Below are 16,899 nucleotides of genomic sequence, written 5' to 3'. Positions count from 1 at the left end.
CACTGCTGAGCCCTGGGGCTCCCACGCCACTTCATTCAAAGATTAGGGTACTAGACAGTGGGTGACAGCACCTAAGGAAATGAAACCATTTCACTCTACCTAGGATCAACATCCAAGCTGTCTGATGACACGTGTGTGTCTGAGACTCTTGGGTGGCAGGAGGGGAGACCGGGGCCAGGGTGGGGGTGAGATAAGGACCGAGTCAAGGGGTGAGGCCACAGGCCTGAGCAGCTCCGCCTCTGCCCCCCTTCTGTGGGGCTCCTCTGAGTTTCTGGACTTGGATTCCCAAGGGGGCGGTACCTGTGGGGAGAGGAAAGGGGTCCAGGGGTGGGTACCTCCGGTTCTGGATCATCCACTGGCCCTGGGTGCATGGCAGGTCGTATTTCTGCCTCCGCAGTGCATAGGCGTCAAACCAGAGGGCCAAGCCATAGTCTAGGGAGGGCACCTGTGACAGAGGAGCTGGTCACCAGGTGGCCTGTGGGCTGTGGCTGGTCTGGTGACCCTACCTCCCAAGACAACAAAGGGAGAAGGAGGCCTGCCAACACAGAGCCCCGGCTGGCACTGAAGTTCGTCAGTCACTCAACAAATAGGCATTGATGCGGCCGACAGAGCCAGACCCTGGCCACACCCACCGTCCCCCCCACCCCCACACCCCCAGAGGGAGCTGGACCCAGGCTCAGCCTGTGGGTGCTTCAGAAGAGGCAGGACAGTGCCCCTCCTCCTAGCCGGGGGTGCCGGAGGTCCATAGGGTGCTCTGGGAAGAGCGCAGGGGGCGGGCAGGGTGAGGAGCTCACCGTGAGATGCCAAGAGCAGTGGGTGCTGGGGGAGTAGTAGCTGGGGAAGTATGGCGTGCTCAGGACGCCCTGCGGCTCCAGCTGGCCCTCCAAGGTCAGGTTCACCTCGCAGGCTGGGCCCAGAGAACAGGAATTACACAGGGTCCCTTGGCCCCGCACCCCCCCTCCCCACCGCCTCTCTCAGCAGGTGGGGGCAGCCGTAAACCCGCCCACCATGCTGCTACAAAACAGTAAAGTTTAGTGGTTGAGTGTGACTGTGTGACCTTGGGCATCAGATATCTCATCTGTAAAATGGGGACAAATAATAGTACACACCTCATAGGGTAGTTGAGTAAATTAAACAGACATAAAACACTCAAAAATCCTGATATATAGTAGGTGCTCGATAAATGTTAGTTATTGACATTCGCTGTGCAGCACTGGACTCTTCATTGAGTCTGCTCAGTGCTGGGAGAGCCTCAGTCGTGGGGCTTGGGGGAAGGAGAATCGGTCCCCTTTTCAAAGATGAGGTTCAGAGAAGAGGAGTGACTTAACTGAAGTCATATAGTGAGAGGGCGAATGATGAGGAGCTGGAGTGTCCCCAGCTGTCCGGCCACCTCTCCACGGAGTAACCCTAAAGACCTTGTTCCCTTCTCCCTAGAGCTGTGTCAGAGACTCCCGTGAGAACTGCGCCAGCGCTGGCACCTCCTTAGCCCCAGGACCCCACCGAGGGCAGCCAGCTCTCCAGCAGGGTCCTCTGTGTACCTGGGCCACTGCCAGATCTCAGGGGTTGACACCAGGAGAGGAGAGGAGACCGAGTGGAAAGGGACAGAGCCGGAGCAGCGGGGGAGAAGCAGCAGCTGCGTGTGGTCTCCGGTCGGGGAAGGGTCAGTGGGCGGCCTTTGGAGAGCCCTTCCCACGAAATGCTGAATACTCAGCCTCCCCGAGCCCCTGCCCAGCTCCAAGGAGATATGCGGGTTCGCCTTCAGTGTAAGACGATTGCTTCGGGGTGAATCTCAAGTTCTCAGGCCTGCTGACCATAGACCTCACCCTCGGGGGGTGCAGAGGGAAGCGTGGAGGGGCCGAGGAGAGGAAACACCGAGCCGGGATGAGGAGAGACTGAGAGAGGAGGGAGGACAGGAACGCAGGAAGGCGAATGGGAAGAAGGCAGGAGAGAGAATGCGGGGGACACAGGAGTGGCAGCTGGGACAGATGAGCAAAGGAGAAGAGAGCTGGGGAGGTAGGAGAGAGGAAGAGATGGGGAAAATAAATTGAGAACAGAGGAACAGAGTGTGTGCTGTGGAGGGGGAAGGGGGTGCGGAGAGCCAAGGCGCTTCTAGAACCTTCCCTCTCCCCTCGTCCCACCCCAACTAGAGCCAAGAAGGCGAAGGCATGCCCGGGGGAGCACCCTCAGTTTCTGTCACTGCACTCCTCCCCTCCCCCGGAGACCCCCGACCCCCTCACCCTGAAAGGCCACCGCCTGCACGGAGAGCGTGAAGGGGTCGTAGTAGCTGTGCAGGCCCTTCTTCCAGACCACGGCCATGACGGCGCCTGACGCCAGGACCTCCACCACAGGCTCCTGGCGGCTGCAGCCATAGACTCTGGGGAGACAGAGAAAGGCGGGCTGGCGCCCAGGAAGGGCCTCTGGGAGGGGAGGAGGCTGGGCTGGGAATCTGTACACCCAAGTACGCGATCCGCCTGCTGTGTGTTCACAGACAAGTTCCTGACCCTCTCTGGCCCAGGCGACTGACTGGCAGCCCTGTCAGGGGCAAACTGGCGTCTGAGGTGAGAGAGGCCAGGGGGTTGCCCAGACTTCTAGAGCTCACAGTGTGATGATGCCAGCTGACCTCAGTCCCACAGAACCTCCTCTGCTCCCTCAGAATTCCCATGACCTCTGAGTGCCCAGCCTGTGCCCACAGGGAGACCAGGCTGACACCTGTGGGGACCACACCCTCTGGCCGGCCACTCCCTGACTCCTGGACTTGTTCTGAGCTGGGACAAACAGAAGGTGGGAGTGTGGTCTGGTGATCCCTGGGACACCCCAGGATTCCACCCAGAGCTCGGTGCCTGGGGTGCACAGAATAAATAATGGTGTTTTGGATTTCTAGACCCTTCGAGGTCTGACCAGGCTGACACCTGTGGGGACCACACCCTCTGGCCGGCCACTCCCTGACTCCTGGACTTGTTCTGAGCTGGGACAAACAGAAGGTGGGAGTGTGGTCTGGTGATCCCTGGGACACCCCAGGATTCCACCCAGAGCTCGGTGCCTGGGGTGCACAGAATAAATAATGGTGTTTTGGATTTCTAGACTCTTCGAGGAACGTCAGCCCTGCAAAAACTCCTAGAAGATTGTCAAAGGCTACTGCTTAGTTTCTAGGTCAGGAAACTGAGGCTGGGGACCGTGCCAAGGCCCCACTGCAGAGATAGAGGTACAGTGGACACTGCCCCTCCCAAAAGGTGCCTCCTGGTGGGCCCATCTCAGGTGGAGGTGCTCCTGGATTTCCCCTTGCCTCTCGCCAACCTCCATCAAATAACCCCTTGTCTCCGAAAGAATCCTCTGATTCCTTGCTAACCGGTAGACCAATTCTCAGGAAGCTAATAACCCTGGAAGCTGCCTTCCAGAGCGAGCGTGCAACCATCCAGCAGCAAGGTACTGCCTGCCTACGATGCATCAGCCATGAACTTGACTGAAGGGAGCGGGCGCGGATGGGAACACTGCAGGCATCTCGGCAAGTGCATGCTTAGGATCAAACACAGCCTCTCAAAAACCAGAGGGGAGTGAGCAATGCCAGGGTAGGTCCTGGGGCCCGAAGGGTCCTGGGAAGAGGCGTTTCCTGGTCTCTGGCCTCTGGCTGCTTTCCCAGCTCCTTGTCCCGCCGGCTTTGACTACACTGGTTTGTTCTCACTGCTGAGTGCCCCCTACCCTCCCACACACCATGCCTTCCTCTGCCTCATCTGCCCAGTCCCTCTGCAGGTGGAGACAGTAGTGTTAAGAGGGACCTGGAGGTCATATTTAATGCAGCTTTTACTGTTGGGGGTTTCTTTTATTTTATTTTATTTACTTAGCAGCAGAGCCTTGTTGTAAGTAAAACGTCTCTAGTCCAGTGAAACATGTGGAAACAAGCCACGAGTTTAGAGGTGGGTGAAGGGTCTACTCTGTCTTCCCATCACCCCTAAAGTTCCCTCTCAAGCTCCAGGGTGCAAATCTGAAGACCTCCCTCCCCCTTACCCCGGGCAATCCTGTCTGTCGTTTTAGACCTCCTGGGGTCCGAGGTGGAGTGAGCCTCCTGCCCAGTGTCACAGTAAGTAGGGACAGAGCTGAACCCAGCAACCAGACCCCAACAACATCAGGCTGTGGGATGCAGGGGAACTCAGAGAAGCCCTAGGGGAACCCCGTAAGTGTCCCCACCCTTCCTGGGCTTGGTGATCAGATAGTGTCTGGCTTCTCTGAGCTTTCCAGAGCCCTCCAGGAACCCAGCCCACGCACACCCAGATTGAGGTCACCACATGACAGGGCAGCTGGGGCGGGTGCAAATGAGTGTGCACCTCAGTGCCTGGAGTTCCAGACAGGCCCTGGGGGAGGGGGCTGGGGAGAAGCTTCACCCAGCTCACCCTCAAGGACCGCTCTTGATCTGAATGAAAAGGTCCTACCCCCACGCCTTGCCTGGAAGCTGGCCCCGCCCAAGCACAGCAGAGAAGACAGCAGCCTGGTGTCCCCAGTGTCTCCCCCGCCTCCTGCAGAGCCTGGCAGGCCCAACACCCATTCCCCACCCTGTGGGGAGGTGACAAGGCACCTGGAGACCAAGACCGTTTCCAGCCCTTTTATGGTCTCCCATCCCCCACCTGCCCTGACCTGGTCACTTCTGCAGCCCGCATCATACCCTGTGTCCCAAAGCCCTACTCCTCTGCTCGAGAACATTCAGTTAGGTTCCCACTTCCCAAGTCCTGAATTTGACATCGGTCCTGGCACCCAATACCCTTTGTGACCCAGCCCCAGGTGGGCCACATACAATGATAGTAACAATGGAGAACATTGCTGTGTGAAGATCTTGGCACAGAAGGGCTGGTTTGAATCCTCACAATAACCCTGCAAGGTAAGCGTGCTTATGTACCCATTTTACAGGTGAGGAAACTGACACTCAGGGAGGCAGAGCACCTTGCCTGAGGGCACAAAGCTAGGAAGCAGCAGAATGGGGTTTGGAAGTCGGGGCTGCCAGATGCCGAGGCATTCTTCAAACAAGCCATGTCACCTCCCAGAGCTGAACTTAGCAGTCATCTAGTACAATCGTTTTGTTACAAATGGGGAAACTGAGGCTGGGGGAAGAAAAGGGGACTGCCCACAGTCCACAGCCATTTCCAGCTTCCCCTCCCCCTCTCCCCCTGGGCCAGCCTCACTGGGAAGAGGCGTTTGGGCCAGAGGTCACAGGGCCAGAGGTCACAGGGCCCCTGATCTCAGAATGCTGAGCGTGACCTTTCACCCTACAGCACCACTCCCTTCCCCAAACCCTCCCCTCCACCCCCAACCTTCCCAGGGACTCACGAGGTGATGAGCCTCCTCTCCAGGGGCCCAGCCGCGTCGTACATGGCCAGCCGGTCCCGGCAGTCGGCCAGCGTCCACTCGAGCCGGAGTTTGAGCATGAGGTCCTTGGGGCCCTGCAGGTGCCACAGGCAGCTGGAGGCCAGGTAGTCAGGCCCCTTCAGCTGGAGGACCTGGCCCTGGCCCACGTAGCTGTAGCGGTAGCAGCCTGGAGGGGGGAAAGGGACAGGCGCCCTGACCTCTATCAGCCGGGAGGAGAGACATGGGGGAGCCAGCCCTGTCAGGTCCTCACGGGGCGGAGTCGGGCGGGGAGAGCAGCTGGACGGGGGTCAGTCAGCCCCGAAGAGCTACACCCAGTCTTTCTGTGTCCCTGTGCTTTCCATCTCAGTCTCCTCTTGCACGCATCCGTTCCCCGTTTCATCCATTCGTTCACTCAGCACTCACTGAGTTCTCCTTGCCAGGTGAGTGCCACGGAGAAAAGTCCAGTCACTGCCTGGGAGAGCTGAGAACAGCACAAGCAGACGCAAAGCCCTGCGGTAATAGCTCAGGAGGTGAGGGCTGCAAGCCTGGCCGGTGGGGCGAGAAAGGCTTTGTGGGGAAAGGTCACAATGTGAGCATATTGCTGAAGGCCAAGGCCAGCCGGGAACTTGGAGGCAGGAGGGCATCCTGGAGCCGGGAGGCAGGGCCCGGATCTCGCCTGGGAGAGGAACTGCTTTCTCCTGCAGCCATGGGAACCACGCAAGGTTAGGCAGGGCTGGGGCTGGGGCCACCTTGGGTCACGAATTCCTCTGGCTGCTGGGAGCGACTTTGGGAGACTGAGGCCCAGCGAGGCAGCTGCGCCATACAGGGAACAGGGTGAGGGGTTCATTTCATGTGGAGAGAAGGGAGTGTGTTCCAGTGGGGCTGGGGACAGCCCTAGGTAGAAGTGAGCTCTAGCTAATGATAATGGAACCAGGAGCATGAAACCAATGGCACTTAGCAAGTGCTCGAGACGGGCTGGAACCGAGCTGCACACAGGCGGTGCACCCCGTTTTACAGACCTGGGACGGACGGACCTGGCTTCACCTGACCTCCACCTAATCTTTTCTGGGACTTGGTTTTCTCCTCTGCAGCATAGAGACAGTGACGCTGCCCTCGCGGGGCTGTCACAAAGCTTAGGGATGGTGCATGTGTGAGCACTCTGCACAGCGCCTTGCACGCAGTAGATGCTGTGGCTGCTCTTCCTTAGGTGGAGTAAAGGGAGAAGGCGAAACTCGAGTGAAAGTTCTGTGACTTGTCACCCTTCAGCTGCTCCCACTTGAGGCTAAGATGTAGCCAATCGCTTTGGCTGCCCTCACTTCACACCTCCTCCAGCGCACAGGCCTACCCTTCCACACCCACACCCACGCCCCGGTGGCTGTGCCTTTTCTCTGACATGTAATCCATGAGCTTCATGTGCAGGGCTAGAATTTGCACAGCGGTACCACCACCATCATTCATTCACTCGCTCATTCATTCATGCAACATAGTTACTGTGCTTGATTTAGGCACCAGAGATCAGCGGTAAACAAGCAAATCTCTCCCGTGGAGCATAAATAGCTCCTTTAGACCTCGCCATAAGCCAGTGAAGTAGGGAGGTTGGATGTTCTGCCAGGAAGCAGAGGGGATGTGAGTGTGAGGCCCAGATGTGGGAGGCAGTCTGGTGTGCGGGGACTCCATACTCTGCTTCATAGCCCCAGCACCACTTGTCAGCAGCTGTGTGACGCTGGGCCAGTCACTGAGCCATTCTGCGTTCTGTGAATGGACGCAATCATAATAACCTCTGTCCCACCTCATTCTCCGGGTACTTCTGAGGACCAAGAAGGAATGGCAGTGATCACGCTTTGCTCTGATACTGCCGCCTGTTGCTCAACTCCCTCCCTGACCCCTGGTCATCCTGACCCCAGGAGGGAGCTGACCTCCCTCAGAGACCTCTGACATCTACAAAAGGAAGGGACAGGGCCCGTGATATCTGCCATGGCCAGCATCTGGGGAAAGGCTCTCTTCCAACACCCCGCCCCCCACCTCATGAAGGCTTTGCTTTGCTACTTTAATAATTACTTTTTTTCTTTGGCTAATTAAATGGATAGGTATGTGCTGGTCTCTGTTGATAATCAGAAACACCTTTGGGCAGCCTGGTACCTTTGGTCACTGGGAAAAAGCAAATACATCTGCCTATGCGTTCTGTTCACCCGGCCTTTGCTCATGCCCTGCCCTGTGCCCTCTCCCCTTCTCAACCCGACAGAGTCCTACTTCTGCCCCGCCCATGTCTGAGTCTGCAGCCCCCTCCTCCACGAAGGCTTCTAGGAGCCCCAGTCAGCAGCAACTCCTTCTTCCTGCTAGAGGCACATTCCTTCCTTTGCTTTGGATTGCAGCCTGTCCCCAGGGCAGAGCGGTCCTCTCTCTCTTCACTGCCTCTGGGGCCTCAATTCTAGCACTGGCGCTTGGGGTTGTGAGTTTCTGTTTATGAGTCTGTCTCCCTCATGAGGCTCAGAGCTCCTCTGAGGGCAGGGGTGAAGATGTGGTCATTTGGTGTCCCCAGCGCAAGCGCGGGGCCCGGCATGGAGGAAGTGCTCAAAAAACCCATCTAAAGAATTGATTTGAATTGTCATCCCCCCCATTAGACACGGTGCTCCCAGAGGCAGGGGCTCCAGACATTCATGGAACCAAATAAAGGTAATTACAGAGCAACTGCCAGAAACTTGAGGACACGCAGACACCTGGCACGGACAAAGGTAACAGAAAGGCCTGTCTCAGACCGAGGGTCAAGGCAACGTGTGCACCGATGCAGTGTAAGATGATAGATAGACTAGATAGACAGATAGATAGATAGATAGATAGATAGATAGATAGATAGATAGATCGATCGATCAGTGTCTTGTGTTCTCCTTTGGACCAGCTTACTATCCTACTGGATCCCTCATTAAAGAGTTAAATAAATCTCTGATGTGCTCGCTATATCTGTGCATGAGAAGCATGATTTTAACTCTTTGAAAAATGTACATTGACCCCATCACCTTCGCCCACCAAGGAAGTAAGCATTTGACCAGCCAAATGGGATGAGAGGAAGGTCAGCGAAGGTCAAACCAGGATTTAAACTCTGCCTCTCACACTGAGAGGGGCGGAGGTCCGTGGTCCAGCCTCAGCTCTGGGTAGAAACTCTAGGTAGTATAGGAAGAATCTGAGAATTTGGGGGCTTGTGCTCAGGAACACAAGATACAGTAGTACAGGTGGTGCACTGCACAAGACCAAGGGTTGCCGGATACACAGGTGACTGCGTGGAGAGCGCCCCTGGTGTCGTGCAGCGTGGTGGCCCTGCTGGTGCTTTGCTTCCCAGGGCTCAGTGGAGCCTCTTGGAAAAAAGTAAGGTGACTAGCAATTATGGCGCAGGGGTGGGTGGGGGTCAGAGGGCAGGGAAGCCTGGCTGGCCGAGAAAGGGAAGGAAAAGGTGGAGGGAGCATCCTTGAATGTGACAGAAATATCTCCAAAAGACCAAGTCTTAAACCCAAAGTAACTGACATACCTCGAATTGGAAAGGTTATTTTCAACCACCAGTGCAAACAGTGGCTTGTGGCAAATTGAATTCAGGAATAGAAACGTAGAGGCGCACTCTCACGCAGGCAACACATACACACTCGTGAACAAGACACACACACGCGTGTTCACGACACCTGCTCCCCTCCCCCCACAGGTTCCAAGCCTCGCTTGGGACCCATCGCGGTGTCCACCGTGGTATGCCCTGGGTGACTCCAGGCCAGTGCTCCCTGCACCCACCATGGTAGCCACGTGACCCCCCTGACACTCCACCAAGCCAAGAAAACCACCAACTCAAAAGTGGAGAGGAAAAAAACAAAAGTAGCGTACCCAGCGTGGAATTCAGTGCAACTACGTCTTTCACGCTGGCTTCTGTTAAAAGGAAATGAACAAATACCAAAAACATAAATAAATAAATCGAATGGAAATAAAACCAGAAGAGACCATCAGAGCCAGCCTGTCTGAGATTTACCCCGAATGCTGACCTTCCCCCTGCCCCCGACCCCAGTCCTGGCTCCTAGGTCCCTGGGGCTTCATTCTGAGAGCATGCCGGTCGTTGTGGGCAGCCCTCCCAGGCCTCACCAGACAGTCCCATGTTCCCCCTCCCCAGTACTGACCCAAGATCACCAGTCCCTCGGGGTCCGGCTCATACTCGGCCCTGTAGGGAGCAAGGGCCGAGGCGTTGGCCGTGGACAGCAGCTCCTCCACCAGCAGTGCCTGCACCACCTCAGGGCTGAGCATCGGCCGGCGGTGCTCGGGGATTTGGAGGATGAACCAGAAGAAGCAGGTAAGAGGTCCCTCCCTAAGGCAGGCAGAAGTGAGAGGGGCTGAGGCCGGGGCCTGCCGTCTCCCCTGCCCAGACTCCTGCTCCTGTGGGGAAGACGCCAACTGTGGCTTATGCATGTTGAGCGCTTACTACATCCCAGGCATTGCCCTCCACCTTCATGGGAAGCCTCTCCGGACGCGAGTGTTCTCATTTTACAGGTGAGGAAACCGAGGCACAAGACATTAGGTTACATGTCCAAAGCGGCAGAACCAGAAGTTAGTGGGACAGCTGGGCCACCCCTCACTAACACCTGCATTGTGCCAGGCCCTTGATAAGCACGTCACAGCTATTGTCTGGGGAAGCCCTCCCACACCTCTGTGCCCACTCCACAGGTGAGGAAACCAAGCACAGTGAAGGGAGGTCACACACAGGAAGCGAGTTGCCTCTCCATGCCTCAGTTTCCTCATTTTTAAAAACCCAAAACAAAGCATCAGAAGCCGAGAGTGTCCCCTCCCCTTCTCTGAGTCGGAGGTTCTGGGGAGTGGGTCACGGGGCCAGGTGACTCACCCGAAGGAGTAGACGGAGCTGGAGTTAAAGTAAATGCCCAGGCGGGTGCTGACGATGAGGGCCTTGAGCTAAAAGGAGGGGAAACGACAGGCCCCTGGTAACTGTCTGCGGAAACCCCTCCCACCTTGAGTTGCCCTTTGCCCAGCCAGGCAGCCCTGCTTGACAGAGCTGCCTACAAGGTAGCGAGTCTTGCCAATGGTCACACGACGGGCGGTGGCCACACCAGGACACAAACCTCATACCCATTCCACGTTCCCCTCCCCCTACATCCAGGCACTGTCTCCCCATCACCGCCACCAGCTCTAGCCTCCATTAGACCAGCAATGGCCTCTGTCCCCCTCATCGAAAGGCACTCCTCAACTCTGAGAAGCCCCACTCAGCTCCTGAGTCCCCTCCACACCTCCAGCCACCAGCCACGGGAGCTCAGCTGGCTGGTTTCTGCCCCTGTTCAAGCACAGTGCTGACGGCAGGATGGAACAGCAGGGTTGTGTGTTCATCAGGCCCTCGGGGCAGCATGAAGACGATGCCCACATTCTCTCAATTCAACCCCACAACAGCCCTGTGAACAGGCGCTGTTATTATCACTCCACTTTACAGAGGAGGAAAGACAGCCTTGGGTTGGTCCCCCAGAAGCAGGTCCTGAGTCAAGGATGTGAGGCAGGTGGCTTAATGTGGAAGTGATTCCGGGGAACACTAGTGGGGGCGGGGGACAGCCGACACAGCTGTGAAGGAGCGGGGTACAGCTGTGGGCCACTGAGGCGCGGTCCCGCGGGGAGCTCTGGGAGATGGTAGGGTCATCCGCAGAACTGCCCTCCACCAGGGGCCAGGAGAGCTAGGGTATTTCTCCACCCATTCAGTTTCTCTTGGCTGAGGGTCGGTCCTGGGGACCACGCCTCGGCACTTCCGGCCTGCCGCGCTGGGCATGCGCAGTCCCACAGCCTGGGAGTAGAGGTGCGGGCAGTGGGAGGCCATTCCCAGAGCAGTGAGCCCTGGAGGAGAGGGGATGCGGTGGCCCCGACAGCATCCTTGCACTGCCCTAACTTCCCCAAGGTCACGCTCCTCCTAAGTGGCACGATCAAGATTTAATCTAAATACATTTGATGCGAGACCGTTAACTCTCCCACCACCCTGTGCCATGTCCCCTTCCATTGTTCCAAAACAGGCCTCTGCTCCCAGCGAGTTCTCTGGATGGACCGACCAACAGGCTTGACGCGATCGCTGCCCCCCACCCCCCACCCCTTCTTGCCGCCACGCACCTTCCCTCTCACCCCGGAAGTCCTTCCCTACCATATTCTGGGCTTTGGCAGTTTCACTGCGGAAGGCACTGGACTCCCGGTGGGCAAGGTCCTGGGAGAAGTGGCGATTGAGCACACGGAGGCTGCCCGAGTACACCTGGCTGACAGTCACCTCCGCCTTGAACCCTGCCCAGGAAGAAACAAGCAGGTTAACCGAGGGAGCAGACAAGGAAGGCTCCTGTCTTCCCCCGGCAGTCTCCTCTGTCCAAATCCTCAGCTTGGCCTCCAGCATTCTGAGCCCCCAAGACATCATCGTCATCACTGTCATCCAAAGATTTTTAGTGACAAACCGGCGCCAAGGTACAAGGGAGAAGAGAGGTCCATAGATGGGTAGTGTTCCAGAGGCTCCCATCAGAAGCTGACATAGTAATCAGTCCAGGACATGGATGATACGAAGGCCAGGAAACGCACACGGCCCAGAAGGTCAAGTTCATGGGTTAGCACCTCGATGCATCCTTCCACTCATCAGGTCGTCCATGTTGCACCTACTATGTTGAGTTCACTAGTAAACCAATATAGATGTGCCTCTCCATGAGGAGCTGACAGCAGTGGGCAAGACAGGCCTTAGTCCAGGAATCACGCAACATGCAGGATCCATCTACGAGGAGGCCTTCAAGGACAGGCACCAAGTGTCATTGAGAGGACATGGCCAAGGAACGGGGCCTGGGCCAGGATGACCCTCCAGCTGAGATAAGAGAACTGGAGAATAAAGTGGGTGGGAAAGGGGAAGGAGGAAAATGCCTTTAGGGCAGAAGGAATGGCATGTACAAAGGCAGAGAGATCACGGTAAGGACCAGGCTGAAAATCTGTTTGGCAGGAGCCATCGGATAGGAAGAGGGGCAGCGTGGGGCTAGGACATCAGCAGGGCAGGATTTGGGTTTTTACCCGACGAGCAAGAGAAACCATGACAGGTTTAAAACCAGGGATGACGTCATCAGATTTCCGTTTCGCAAAGACCGTTTTGGCTGATGTGAAGAGAACGGAGCCATAGCCCTAGATGTATACCCTTATTTGTTCTTTTATTTATTCTTTCAATAAGTATTTATTGAGAACTTACTAGGCGTAGGGACTGGCCTAGAGCACTTGGAAATATACCAGTATAACGATGGAAAATGAAGAGTAAAAACAATAATACAAACAAAACTTTGACCTTAAATGCTTACAGTCTAGAAAGGAAGACAGACAATAAATAACACGTATTCTATACAACATGTTAGAGGTGTAAGTGCTGTGGAAACTCGGGGCCGCAACTTGGAGGCCAGAGAAGAAGGTGATGGCATCAGCCAGGTGGACCTTAATCTGTAGAAAAAGCCATCCGGGCAGTGAGACCAGCCCTGAGTGAAAAGGCCCTGGGGCAGGAGCTTGTCTGGTGTGTTTGAGGAACAGCGATGAGCGAGTGAGTGAGGGGGAAGCAAGAGGAGATGAGCGGGGGGAGGACATCATGGAGGAACTCGCAAGCCCTGGGAGGACTTTGGTTTTACTCTGAGGGAGATGAGAGCTGTAGGCGGTTTTAAGTAGAGAAGCGAGATGATTCGATTTGCTACTGTGTTGAGGACAGGCTCTAAGGAGGCAAGGGCAGAAGCAGGGAAACCTGCAGGAGACTCCAACAGTGGTCCAGATGACAGGTGACGGAGCCTGGACCAGGCTGCGTGGTGGAGAGGCTGAGAAGAGGGAGGAGGCAGGCTATATTTTGGAGTCAGAGATGACCAGCTCTGCTGGTAAATTGCGGCTGGGGTGTAAAAGAGAGGAGTAAGGGGGAGCCACTAGAAAGATGAAATGGCCACCCTGGGCTGTGAGGGCTCAGGTTTGGAAGGAATGATGGAGAGTTGCATGTTGAACCAGTGGGGTCTGAGGTGGCCTTTAAACATCCTGGGGTGTGCGGGGCGGGGGGGGGAGGGCAGTGGTGGCAAGCCCCATGACTGAATGGAGCTCAAGAGAGAGGCCCAGACTGGAAATGCAAAAGTGGGAGATGTGAGAGTATAAGGGGCATTTAAAGCCAAGGCCAAGGGCACCGGCTGAGACCTTGAAAGAAGCAGACAGAAGGAGAGAGGAGGAGGGCCCTTAAATCAGCAAAAGACGTGGAAGAGAAGCCACCTGAGCTGGGGGAAAGAAAGTGTGGGCGCCTGGAAGTCAAGTGAGGAAAAGGTCTCAAGGAGGAGGGGGTGCAACGCCTGGTCAAGTGCCGCCAATGGGTCACAGGCACAGAGGACTGAGGACTGGCTGCTGGATCGAACGTGAGGGTTGGCGACTTTGACAAGCACTCTTGGAGCTGGGGGAGGGGTGAGATCCAGATTAGACAGGGGACCGGAGAGACTGGGAGGGCACAAGTGGAGGCAGCAATATGTAGAGACAGCCTTTCAAGGAGTTTGCTGCAGAGGGGAGCGGAGAAATGGGGGGTACCAGAGGGACTGGATAGAGGAGCAATGAGAACCCTCCTGATGGATGATGGGGCTGGAAGAGAGAGGGAGCCCAGCCACCATGTGGGGCCCGGGAGAGCTGGCTTTAGATGAGGCAGCAATGGTTCACCTTGAGGATGGGCGGGAGGGCGGAGCATGGGCGTGCAGCTGGGAGGGTGTGGCGCTGGTGTCTACGGGGCTTCTTGTCTGAGTAGTTCCATTTTCTCATTGAAACATGTGGCAAAGTGGGTGGAGGCGCAGCAGGTTCAAGAAGAAAGCGTAAAACCGTCGCCCAGGAGAGCAGGAGAGGGAAAGGACCGGAGAAACAGTCGAGCATCCTTAGGGCCCTCCCGCGAGAAGAATGTACCCCCTTGGCCAAGGTCCATCTGCCTGGGGAAGCTGGTCCCTGCCCTCTCCACCGCTGAGCATCAGGCTAATGCTTGCTTTGGGCTTATCCTGCTCTAATGTCACAGGCCCCTTGTTCATCTCCTGTTCCAGACCCCTTTGCCTAGTGCTTAGCATCTGGAGCACAGCCTGCCAGGGCAGGAGAAATGGTTCAAACATCTCCTAAAGTATCTCTTCAGCTCTAATCCCTTGAGGCAGGGGGAGAGGGGTATGCAGAGTTGGCTTCCCCTAAGTGAAGCTTGGGGGCACTCACTCCCTGGATCTTTAACCCCATGGAGCACACCCTGGGGGGGCTATTTACTCCTGGAGCATAACCAGGAGAAATTAGACTCATCTGCCAAGAAAGACAATTGGCCAAGTGAGTTCCTGGTCCTCTAGTCTGATGTTCTGTGGTTTACCCTGAAGACTAATTATCCTACAGCCTAAGGAGGCCTCAGCAGCCCCGTGCTATTTGGGGCGCTGGCTTCCTGCCAGTGGTGAAGTGCACACAGCTTCCATTCCCCGCTGGCGCTGCTCGGTTCTGAGCAGAATTACCATCCACTCTGAGTCATGGCAGGCAGATCTCCATCAGACATGGACTTCCTAAAAACATCTCCCAGGGGCCTGGTTCCAGACTACCCCCACCTTGAACCACTCTGGAGCTGGGGCTAGGCTGATCGCCCTATGGCTGCTCCAAAGTGGGTCCCCGTCCCTTTCGATGGGCCTGAAATTCCACCGTGAGATTTAGCCGCTAGGAATACTATCAACTTTGAAGGGTGCTTAATGAGAAGTCTCTGATCATTTGTTCCTGCTATGGCTCCCTAGCTCCTCAGCTTCCTCTGTCTTGACACATGCCATGCTTTATCGTGGGACAGGACTATCGTCAGGATCTGGCACAGAGTTCTGTAATGCAAGAGGAGCTCTGTAATGAATAAATGAATGATTGATCGAATGAATGAATGATTGAGTGAGTCTTCTACAGTGTACACGGAGCTTTTTCACAGGTACCATCTATCTTGCTTACTTCCTATCACCCAGAGCTGAAGAAATGAGGTACAATCTCCACCCATTTTAGAGAAAGACATAGTAGGTGCTCGAGAGTGTTTATTGGATCCATGAATGAATGACTGAAAAGAACAAAGGGACCAAGAACATGGGCCAGTTGCCTCTGGGGCTCCAGCGGACTGAGGAAGAGCTATGATTCCAGAGAGGGAGGCCAAGATTCAGGACCTGGGAGAGGCCCTGAGCCACCTGCTCTGGACACTCCAGGCCCCTTTTCACTGTGTGTTGACTTCCACGTGTGCCCGAGCTGTGTGCATGGACACCCTCCTCGCCCCGGATGCCTGAGTTCTGTGTCCTGCCTCCCCTTCATCCCCATTCATGCTGGGCCCCGAAGACCCAGAGGTGACAGAGCTGTGGTCTCCACCTTAGCTCTCAGATGGGACTCAAGTGAGCAGAAGCACTAATTGGTGCCAGGAGCCACCAGCACCACTGGGCCTGCTCCTGCAGAGTCAGCTGGCTCCAACCCCTAGGGGCAACCCTGGAGGGCTGCAGGCAAAAGGAAGCAAAGTTCATATGCTTTTGGCTTTTTGGTTCACTGGGTGCTGGGAGAGCACTCCTTTTCCAGCTATTGGGAGCTGGGGGCACTCAGTCCAAGCAAGAAACTTGCACTTGACCTGAGCCCCAGGACCTGGAACATAGGTTCAGCGGCACTCCCATCCCACAGGATAGGAAGGGAGACTCAGAGAGAGAAAGTGCTTGCCCTCGGTTGCATGGTGAGTTACTAGGCATTGCCGAGCCTGGAATTCTGGTCTGTCTTGCTATGGCCCCCACAACCACCCCAAGTCCTTCCTAGGTGCCTCTCCCAGGCGGGCCCATGCATTTACCTAGGAAATACCAGAGCAGGAAGCCCCCTGAAGCCAGCACAACCAGGGCCAGCCACAGGGGTGCCAGGCGTAGGTAGTACTGGATTTTTCTCCTGGAGTTCTTGGGGGCCTTGAACATCCCCTCCGGCTCTGCCTCCTCGCCATCGCCTCCATCACCCTGCCCGCCAGACGCCTGAGGGGCCTCGGCCATGGGCATCCTGGCAGAGAAAAAGACCAGAGTTGGAAATGGCCTGGCATTTGCAAGGGAGACTTTGCTGGACGCCAACGGCGCATAGGAGGAAGACAGTCTGCCCCTTTGGAGTACGGACCATGGCACCAGGGAGTAAGCACTGATTCAAAGTGGGTGCTGAGCCAGCTCGTGGAGGGCCAGCGGCAGAGCTGGACTGGGCTGGCTCTGGGACCCTTACTTTTGCACTTGCACCAGCCTGTCTGTGATCAGAGGACAGGAGAACGTTTCAGTGGCTGAACCCCACTCCCCAAAGGCTGTACCCACAGATGAAACTGGAGCACATGGGGTACAAATTTCCGTAAACCAGCTCCTCTTGCCCTCGGCTTCCCTTAACTAGGGAGATGCTTTTCGTTCCTCCCGGTACCCAGTCACAGAGCTTCCTGCAATCCTGATGCAGTCAGCTCATTCAGCCCTCCCCCTGCTGGCCCTGAGCCAGCGCTGTGCTGGGCCAGGGCACTGCCCTTCAACGAGTGCCATCCTCTCCCCACCTGCCCAAAAGCCTCCTAGGGGCAGA

At 56.2% G+C, this 16,899-nt stretch overlaps 1 protein-coding gene across 1 annotated transcript; it reads right to left on the bottom strand.

Moving 5' to 3' along the window:
* Positions 1-300: 300 nt before the first annotated feature.
* On the bottom strand, positions 301-16,367 carry LOC102885180 (transmembrane protease serine 6; the record flags this gene model as incomplete). Its single annotated transcript, XM_006913512.1, has 9 exons — positions 16,157-16,367; positions 11,483-11,616; positions 10,196-10,263; positions 9,480-9,664; positions 9,193-9,234; positions 5,314-5,518; positions 2,238-2,374; positions 795-907; positions 301-445 (listed from the first exon to the last, which is right to left on the bottom strand). Coding segments are annotated over exons 1-9 (1,225 nt in total), but the record flags the coding sequence as incomplete, so codon positions are not given.
* Between the last annotated feature and the right edge of the window lie 532 nt (positions 16,368-16,899).

Source organism: Pteropus alecto, unplaced genomic scaffold, assembly GCF_000325575.1.
Source record: "Pteropus alecto unplaced genomic scaffold, ASM32557v1 scaffold205, whole genome shotgun sequence".
Lineage (NCBI taxonomy): Eukaryota > Metazoa > Chordata > Mammalia > Chiroptera > Pteropodidae > Pteropus > Pteropus alecto.
The sequence above is the reverse complement of the archived record's forward strand: the minus strand, read 5'-3'. Positions and strand labels throughout refer to the sequence as shown.